Consider the following 9764-nt stretch of genomic DNA (forward strand, 5'->3'; position numbering starts at 1 on the left):
CTCTGCCTTGCCATTTCAAAAATTTAATTACTGTACATTATTTTGATAAATTATTTTCAAAAGAAGAATGTATAATATGAATTTTGAAATAAGTAAGAAAAACTATTGAAATTAAAGTTGACGTACCATAAGAAGAGGGAATAATAAATAATATTTCCAGAAGGAATCTTCTAAATTTGTGTGGTAGTTGTTCTTCATAATAGTATAATTTTCCATGATTCCCATAAGTTTTCTTATTCTTGAATTAAAAAAAAAAAGGAAAGAAAGAGAGAAGAAGAAAGGGAAGACGGTGGAAGAGAGAAGATGCTTTCTACTTTTACGTTGAAGTTGTTGTGTTTCAAAATTTAAATTTTATTATAAAAATTCAAATTTTGGTTGGAGTGAGATTTGAACTTGGATCTTCTAAATATTGCTAAAATATTTATCCACTAGATCATCTCCACTTTAATAATATTCATGCTACTCAATTTATTTATTTGATGATTATATTTGCATGCAATATAAATTCTTCCGCTGCATATCATATTGTGATTAATATATGATTTATTGAGGAGTAGCCACAGCATCCTTGATAATAATTATATTTAAAGATATCACATAAATATTAATATGATATATTTGTAATTATTGTGAGTTATATAATAAACTTACTCACAGGAATTTATTATGTTATTCACATATAATTAGATTGAAATAAAAAATATTTCTTACTTCTTAATTAGCCTACAGGTATTAAGAAGCAGTATTTTATTTTCTAGTTTCAATACTTTAGTTAGTATAGTGAATATTATGTGTGTTAAAATCTTTGCCCACAGGTAGATTTTAATGACACTATAATTCATATTTATTTTGATATGACTTGCATTGGCATGTATTATCATATGTTATGGATTTTGATGTGCCTATTTAAAGTTGAATAATGTTAGCATGATTTATTATTTGCAGTAGTAATGATATCTGAAACTGTATCTGAAGTTCATTTGTTAAGTGGTGACAACTATAAGGAATGGAAAGATAAGATTCTCTTTCACTTGGGGTGTGCAGACCTTGACTATGCTCTTCGTAGGGAAGAGCCTCCGACACCTACTGATGCTAGTTCTCAAGCCGAGGTAGCATTATACGAACGGTGGGAGAAATCCAACCGTTTAAGTATGATGTTCATTAAGTCTCGTATTTTAGCTAGTATCCGAGGTTCAATTCCTGATTGTAGGAATGTCAAGGATTATATGAAGGCTATTGATGAACAATTTAAGTCTTCTAGTAAGGCACTTGCAAGCACCCTAATGGCACAATTGTCATCTATGAGGCTTACCGGCGTAAGAGGTGTGCGTGAACACATCATGAGGTTGAGAGACATTGCAGCACAACTGAAAGCTTTAGAGGTTGAGATCTCTGACTCATTTCTGGTGCATCTTATTCTGAATTCTCTTCCTTCCCAGTACGGACCATTTAATATTTCTTATAACACACATAAGGAAAAATGGTCCATTAACGAATTACTGGTGATGTGTGTGCAAGAGGAAGGAAGGCTAATTCAGGAATTTGGTGAAAGTGCACTATTAGTGACAAATGAGGGTAGTAAAAAGCAAGCTCATAAGAAGAAAGGAAAGGGTATTGTATCCCATCCTATGAAGAAAGAAAGTGCACGGTGTTTCTTTTGTAAAAAGAAAGGACACATGAAGAAGGAGTGCCCAAAATTTAAAGTTTGGCTTGAAAAGAAAGGTACTAACCTTTGTGATCTTATTTCTTCAGTGTGTTTTGAATCTAATTTTTTTGAAATATGTCATGACACTTGGTGGATTGATTCTGGTGCTGAAATTCATATTTCAAATACCATGCAGGGTTTCATAAGGAAAAGGAAACCGATAAGAAGTGAACTAAGCATTTATATGGGCAATCGGATGCGTTCACGTGTGGAAGCTGTTGGAACATTTAGGCTTGTATTAAGTACTGGTTGTATTTTAGATTTAGAAAGAACCTTTTATATTCCAGATTTTTCTAAAAATTTGATTTCTTTATCTAAGCTTGTAAAACAAGGATTATGTATAAATTTTTATGATGATTCTGTTGACATTATTAAAAATTCTAATATTATTGGACGTGGTACTTTAATTGGTGATTTATTTAAAGTCCATTTAGCTAATAATGTTCCATCTAATCTTATGGTTATGCATGGTAATGGTATGAATGAAAAATCCTCCATGTTATGGCACCGAAGGTTGGGACACATCTCCATTGAGAGAATAAAGAAATTAGTAAGTGATGGAGTTCTTGAAACTCTAGACTTTACTGATTTTGATACTTGTGTGGATTGCATTAAGGGAAAGCAAACCAAAAAGTCTCAAAAAGGTGCTAAGAGGAGTTCTGACATATTAGAAATAATTCACACTGACATATGTTGTCCTGATATGTCCTTAAGTGGTCAGAAATACTTCATCTCCTTTATTGATGATTATTCACGATATATGTATCTCTATATGCTTCATAATAAATATGAGGCATTGGACGCTTTTAAAATTTATAAATCTGAAGTAGAGAAACAATACGGAAAGAAAATTAAGATCGTGAGATCAGATAGAGGTGGAGAATTCTATGGGAGATATACTGGAAGTGGGCAAGCACCTGGTCCATTTGCAAAGTATCTTCAAGAGCATGGTATTGTGCCACAATACACCATGCCTGGCACACCAGATCAAAATGGTGTAGCTGAAAGAAGAAATAGGACTTTGCTGGATATGGTGAGGAGTATGCTTAGCAACTCCAATCTTCCTTTATCCTTGTGGAGTGAAGCCCTTAAGACAGCTGCGTATATATTAAATAGAGTTCCAACAAAGGCAGTTTCTAAAACACCATTTGAGCTATGAAAAAGTTGGAAATCTAGTTTGAAATTTTGAATCATATACACATTTGGGGTTGTCCTGCTGAAGTTCGGGTTTATAATCTACAAGAAAGGAAGTTGGACCCAAGGACGATAAGTGCCTATTTTATCGGCTATGCAGAAAAGTCTAAGGGTTACAGATTTTATTGTCCCTCCCATTCAAGTAAAATAGTTGAATCTAGAAATGCAAGGTTTTTAGAGCATGATGTGGAAAATGGGAGAAATCATCCTCCTAAAGTTGTTGAGAATGATAATGTTTGTCAAACCTCTCCATGTACAAGAGTGATTGTTCAATAGAATGCCCATACGGATAGGCTCAATATAGAACAACCTTTTACTGATGTTCCACATCATGAAGATAATGTTCAAGTAGATCATATGGTGGAGGATCAAACTCTTCATAATGAAAATGTTGTTCAAGAACATATTGCTCAAGAGCAACTTCAAGAAGAGGGAGAAACTGTTATGCCACTACCTTTACAAGAGGTTGATGATGCAACATTAAGAAGATCAATAAGAATTAGAAAGCCTGCAATTTCTAGTGACTATGTAGTATATCTTGCTGAGTCTGACTATGATGTTTGTGATGAAAATGACCCAACGACGTTTTCACAAGCAATGAAAAGTCGTAATTCCAATTTATGGTTAGATGCTATGAAGGATGAAATGAATTCTATGGCAGATAACCAAGTTTTGGATCTTGTAGAATTGCCTGATGGGGAAAAGGCCATTAGCTGTAAATGGGTCTTTAAAACCAAGAAGGATTCATCAGGCAATATTGAGCGCTACAAGGCTCGACTTGTTGCCAAAGGATTTACTCAAAGGGAATGAGTTGACTACAGGGAAACCTTTTCTCATGTTTCAAAGAAAGACTCTTTCCGCATCATTATGACATTGGTAGCACACTTTGACATGGAATTGCATCAAATGGATGTGAAAACGGCATTCCTTAATGGAGATTTGGAAGAAGAGGTCTATATGAGACAACCCGAAGGGTTCATCTCAAGTGCTGGTAAGGATTTAGTTTGCAAGCTTAAGAGAGCAATGTATGGTCTTAAGTAGGCTTCCCAACAGTGGTATTTGAAGTTTTACAATGTGATTTCTTCATTTGGGTTCATTGAAAATATTTCTGATCAATGTATATATCACAAGGTTAGTGGGAGCAAGATCATATTTCTCATCTTATATGTAGATGATATTTTGCTTGCAACAAATGATTTAGGGTTGTTATATGAAGTGAAACAATTTCTCTCTAGAAATTTTGATATGAAAGATATGGGTGATGCATCTTATGTCATTGGCATAAAGATTCATAGAAATAAACATAAAGGAATTTTAGGTTTATCTCAAGAAGCCTATATTAATAAAGTTCTTGAGAGGTTTAAAATGCAAAATTGTTCACCGAGTGTTGCACCTATTGTGAAAGGTGACAAATTCTGCTTAGATCAATTTTCCAAAAATGAACTTGAAAAGAAACAGATGCAAAATATTTCTTATGCTTCAGTCGTAGGTAGCCTAATGTATGCTCAGGTCTGTACAAGACCTGACATTGCTTTTGCTGTTAGCATGTTAGGAAGATATCAAAGTAATCCAGGAATTATCCATTGGAGAGCTACAAAGAAGGTCTTAAGGTACCTTCAAAGGACCAAAGACTTCATGCTTACATATAGACGAACCGACAATTTGGAAATTGTTGGATACTCAGATTCAGACTTGGCGGGATGTGTTGATTCTAGAAAGTCAACGTCAGGATACATCTTTATGCTTGCTGATGGAGCAGTATCTTGGAAGAGTGCAAAACAATCACTTGTAGCCACTTCTACCATGGAAGCCGAGTTTATTGCTTGTTTTGAGGCTACATCACAAGGTGTTTGGTTAAAGAATTTCATCTCTGGGCTTAAGATTATGGATTGTATCTCTAGGCCATTAAGAATATATTGTGACAATTCAGCTGCTGTATTTATGGCTAAGAATAATAGAAGTAGTAGTCGAAGTAAGCACATCGATATTAAGTACTTAGCCATTAAAGACCGAGTTAGGTCTAATGAGGTACAGATAGAGCATATTAGTACTAAACTGATGATAGCTGATCCTTTGACAAAAGGCATGCCACCAGGATTGTTTAAGGATCATGTTACTAGTATGGGTTTATGTTCTGTAACGTCACTTATATGACTTATGTTATATTATATGACATATTTGGATATGAAATTCATGTTATTGTTTGTTTCTCATTTGGTCAGTATATATGCGCATACATGATTAAGAATGACAAATAAAATTCAATGAAGGACCTAGAATAAGCATTGGGCTTATTCCTACAGAAATACCACATGAAGAGTTTATTCAGTTAGGAGATATTACATTGTAATACATAGAAGGTAATACTCGATTAATGAAAAACTACCGTTATGATTCGTGTAATTTGTCTTAATTGTTTAAGCATAGTATGTAATTACAAACTATACGTAACAAATGTTGGACCAAGTGGGAGAATGTTAGAATTTTTATGCTAATTGTGGTCCAATTTGTTAATATAGAAATTAGTTTGGGTGGTATTGTAATTATTCATTATTATATTGACAGTTGGTCTGTTCTTTGATGGAAAGAACACGACTATTCATCATAAACTTTATAAAATTTGAGTCCCCAATTCTGATCATAAGAACAAAAAAATACACCTTGATTCCATCTGGCTCTCTGTGATTCAAGAATTGGAAGTTCCAAATTAAATCAAAGAATTTATTGGCAATGGCTGGGGGTACGTAAATTACTGGTTTTATAAAGAAATATAACACAATGCTGAGGTATATGCTTTGTAGCAATATGTTGTTGTTGAAGCATGGGATGTCCCACGTCAGAGTTCTCTGCAATGTATGATATAAGATAAGAAAGGTCTTGTTAATGGCCAAACAAATGATGAAGGCAGCATGAAATTTGATTCATCCAAAGTGTATAGATATGTTTTGTAGGCACCTTTGTGGATAGAATAATGGAGCTTTCTTTTTTTCCAGCTATCTTGAACAATCTATTTCGCCTTGCTTCTTTTGCATTGTCAACTCCTTGGTATGGCAAATTCATCTTTGTCCTTCTATGGTGAATGTGTGGTTGTTGTGGTAACAATGGTGTGAAAGAACTCTACCACTATTTCATTATTTGGGAGGTTGCTTGATATTTTTTTATTTTACATGTGTCAATTGTCATGTTATTGGAGACTTCAATTTCTGATACACCTAAAGGTGCACTGTCGCACCATGGTTAGGATGCCTCGATCAGCGTGGTACAGGCCTTCTCTGGAAGAAAAATTTTTTAAACTAAATAAATTGATCATGTTAGCTGTACTTTTTTGGAGGCAAGCTGCATTTGTGGTGGCAGATATTGTTTAGTGGTATTTTAAAAAAGGATATTCTTCATTCTTTTAATGTAATGAGTTTTTTTTCTTTGAATATAAACCTTCCGTGAAAAGGATACTTGAGACTATACAACTGTTAGCTCCTTATTAGAGTGTATCATTTGGGAAAGATTTGAAGATTTATATAGACTTCAGTTGGTAGAGACAAATGAAAATAATTTTTTTGTAACACCTTTGTATGTCTAACTTATGGCGCAACTTTATTTATTTTCTTGCAGAATTTTTGTAAACTTTAGGAGGTCAGATACCCTGGAAAATGGCTATTGTTTACCACAACAGAAGAGACTATAATGATATACGTATTCATTGAAGGCAGGGCATGACCTAGTGATATAGTATGTAGCAAACTATAAATTAATACGATGAAAACTATAACAGCATCAAAGCTAACTAAGCATGGAACATAAATCATAATTTTGTATTTTACATTCTATTTGAATTTCTGCACTAAACAGGAAACAGCCCTGGCATGTGAAGAATGAATCTCTTTAACTGAATTTGCGTTGGCCAGCTCTGCCAATATAAATGTCGTCGTTGATATGGCTCCCAAGAACATCTTAAAAGCACAATTTATTTCGTAAAAATATATCCTTCGCTTACTTGTTGTGTTAAGCAAATGAGTTCCTCCTCAAAAAATAATTTTGGTTGCTCATACATTCTAACGGTTTCCACTGCATATAGAGGATTCCAACGAAAGCTATCTTCTGTTTTCATTTGAAGAATCTATAATGATATGCTATAGTGATCAATGTTAGCTGGATAGGAGATGTAGCAAATCTGATCTTTGAGTAGTACCAGTGCATTACAATCTGACTTTGCCTTATTGGGAATTCGACTTAAACACCAGTTGTAGTTGGTTATGGAGAATATTAGGACGGATTGTGGTTTATCCAAAGTTAATCCACCAAAATTAATCCAGAAAATTAACCCACTTTTTGAAACGTAATCAGGACTGATGTTGGTAGTATCACCATTGGCAACTCTCTTGGGTTCCCATTGCTGGTACTTGCTGTTCCAGAGGGTGTACCATATGTTTTTGTCATCAATTTTTTTCTTGAACACATGCATTACACAGTACTCCATGGTGGAAGGGTAGTATGTGAAAGCAAAGATTGAGATGCATGTGTGAGCTTTAAAAATCCGTGGTTGAGGTAAGTGGCGAACACTGCTCGTTAGCAAGTTCCAGATGAGTACCATATTCTTCCGGCAGCCATCTGTAAATGTTAGGCAGACGTTCCCAAGCTCAGAACCCACAAGGGTAAAATCATTGCATGTTGTTAACTGTGTTGGGAGACACAATGTCTTCGATGCACCTGTTAAAGCATTGACACTGATAATTGCATTGTTAGCTTTTGTCCATTCTGGAAAATAAATATGCAACAAAAGTGCTTGTTTATTATGTGAAAAATTTAGGTGGTGCTGAGATAGGAACTTAAATTCCATCAATGAAGAGCACCAAAATTTGTTCAATGTCCTGCATCTGCAGAGACATCTATTATCAGCTTTTCCTAGGATGTAAAGAATTACATCCTGAGGAAGGAAAGGAGAAGAGGAATCAAAAGTTGGCATTATCCCCAACATTTTTTGAAACTTTGTTTCTCACCAAAGAAATCAGTCTTTTAAAGAATTTAGTACATAGGCATACATAGAGCTGAGGAACCTTTCTTGCTTTTCAAAGACCATTATAATTAAACAGAAACCCTGCTTTACTACCTAAAAGGAATATGTATAAGTGTTGTGCGGGTTAATTGACTTTTTTCCATTTTTTGGTTGTTAAATTCCATTGACATTTTCCAATTTTTTTTTTTTTTGGTTTATGTGACAAAGTACACTGCTAGCAGGTGTAATTGTCATCAGCAGACATTAAGTCACAAGTAAAGTATATCCATCAACACATTGATTTGCATGCTATATATTTACTTTTACATCACTCATTGTCTTATATGCTATTTATTGTTATGTGAACTAAATGAAAATGGCATGCAAAGTTCCTAGTTTAAAACCAACTAAGATCTTTTCGTGAAAAAAAAAAGATCCTAACTATAAAATATTTTCAGTCATTTATATAGTTACTTGACTTTATAATTAATTTATTTTTTATCAATATTTTTTGGTTGGATACAAATTCAGTTTAAAATTAGATGTCAAGAACACTTTAAGAATTTAATTATTGGTGAAATTCAATATTAATAAATCAAATCTAAAACACTAAACTTCTTTTCACAATTACTTGCCAAATTTTTATCAAGCAGTATAAAATCCGGTAATAATTTTTCTATTTGAGTATTAGTTATAAATCGAGACATTACTTAAGAGTAATTTATTAAAAAAAATATTCACCCTTTCAAGAGGGTTACAAATTTAATCTATAAAGGCTGACATGAATTTACTCCAACCTGCAATAGGTGGCTTGAAACCATGTATAAAATATTTCTTTACTATATAAAAGCTTGCTTTAGTTAGGATTAAATTAATAGATTAATGATTTGTGCATAGTATGCTATGTTAGCACTCGATGGATTTAGCCATACTAATTATTTGGAATAGTAAGTTAAAACAATTTATGACTTTCTATTATGGCAATATTTGTGATTAAACCTATGTATATGAGCTCATCCATACATGAAGTCATGAATTAAATAATTCAAGTCAAGTTAAACATGTGATGTGAGATAATTGGATGTTGTATAAAACATTTTTATGCAAAAGGTGGCTGCAAGCATGATGCAGATACCTTTGTTCAATGTAAAAAATTTTGCATTTGGGACACTTGAATTCATAGACTAATGAATCAGTACAAAATATATGAGTATCCTTTGAATTGTTAATTTGAAAAAAAGGTCTAAGTTTCTCTTCAGAACCATTTACTTCAATAATTTGATATAGTCTCTCAACCTTATCATTTGTGAAAGATACTTCACATGTGTAGAATCATGATACTCATTTGAGAACTAATTATGGGCATCAGTTTGTTCAGGCACAACTGGAGAGCTATTATTAGAATTAACTACCTTCCAATAAGACATTTATTTTTATACCTTTTCTATATCCTAAAATAAGGATATCATCATTTGAATATTACCACAGAAAACTAAACACAATATGACTAATCTAATTTTATTGATTATTACTGTTATTCCTGTAGCTCTTATAAAACTTTGAAATCTAAATTTCTTTGTAGTTCATTTTTTCAATTGATTAAGAAAATGTGCGTGGATGAAAAAATATTGAATAAAACTATTTTGAAAGAAAAGTATTTTACAATGATTCTAATATATAATGTGATTTTAGCAATGGTTGTTATTCTCCATTAAAAAACAAATTTCGAGAAAGGGCAGTTTTGATAGTAGTTTTGTGAGTAGAAATGGAGAAAGTAAAAAAAAAATATTAACCTTGAATTGCATTGTTACTTGCATAGCAAAGGATCCTTACTTCAAACAATAGAATCTAATCATAATTAATATAAGATGTATA

The 9764-nt window shown here is 33.0% G+C and overlaps 1 protein-coding gene across 1 annotated transcript; it reads left to right on the forward strand.

Moving 5' to 3' along the window:
- The first annotated feature begins 950 nt into the window (after positions 1 to 950).
- On the forward strand, positions 951 to 3709 carry LOC140182940 (uncharacterized). Its single transcript, XM_072230917.1, has 4 exons — positions 951 to 1751; positions 1842 to 1940; positions 2322 to 2806; positions 3193 to 3709. Exons 1-4 carry the CDS (start codon positions 951 to 953, stop codon positions 3707 to 3709), a joined length of 1902 nt encoding a protein of 633 aa, XP_072087018.1.
- Positions 3710 to 9764: the final 6055 nt, after the last annotated feature.

The sequence above is a fragment of the Arachis hypogaea genome, chromosome 20 (assembly GCF_003086295.3).
Source record: "Arachis hypogaea cultivar Tifrunner chromosome 20, arahy.Tifrunner.gnm2.J5K5, whole genome shotgun sequence".
Lineage (NCBI taxonomy): Eukaryota > Viridiplantae > Streptophyta > Magnoliopsida > Fabales > Fabaceae > Arachis > Arachis hypogaea.

What these genes read in the sequence shown, in the direction of transcription:
- LOC140182940 (XM_072230917.1), top strand. Translation starts at nt 951, where the DNA reads ATGATATCTGAAACTGTATCTGAAGTTCATTTGTTAAGTGGTGACAAC. An exon ending in TTTGTGATCTTATTTCTTCA is followed by an intron (nt 1,752 to 1,841) that starts GTGTGTTTTGAA and finishes AATACCATGCAG; the next exon opens with GGTTTCATAAGGAAAAGGAA. An exon ending in GAAGCCCTTAAGACAGCTGC is followed by an intron (nt 2,807 to 3,192) that starts GTATATATTAAA and finishes CCATACGGATAG; the next exon opens with GCTCAATATAGAACAACCTT.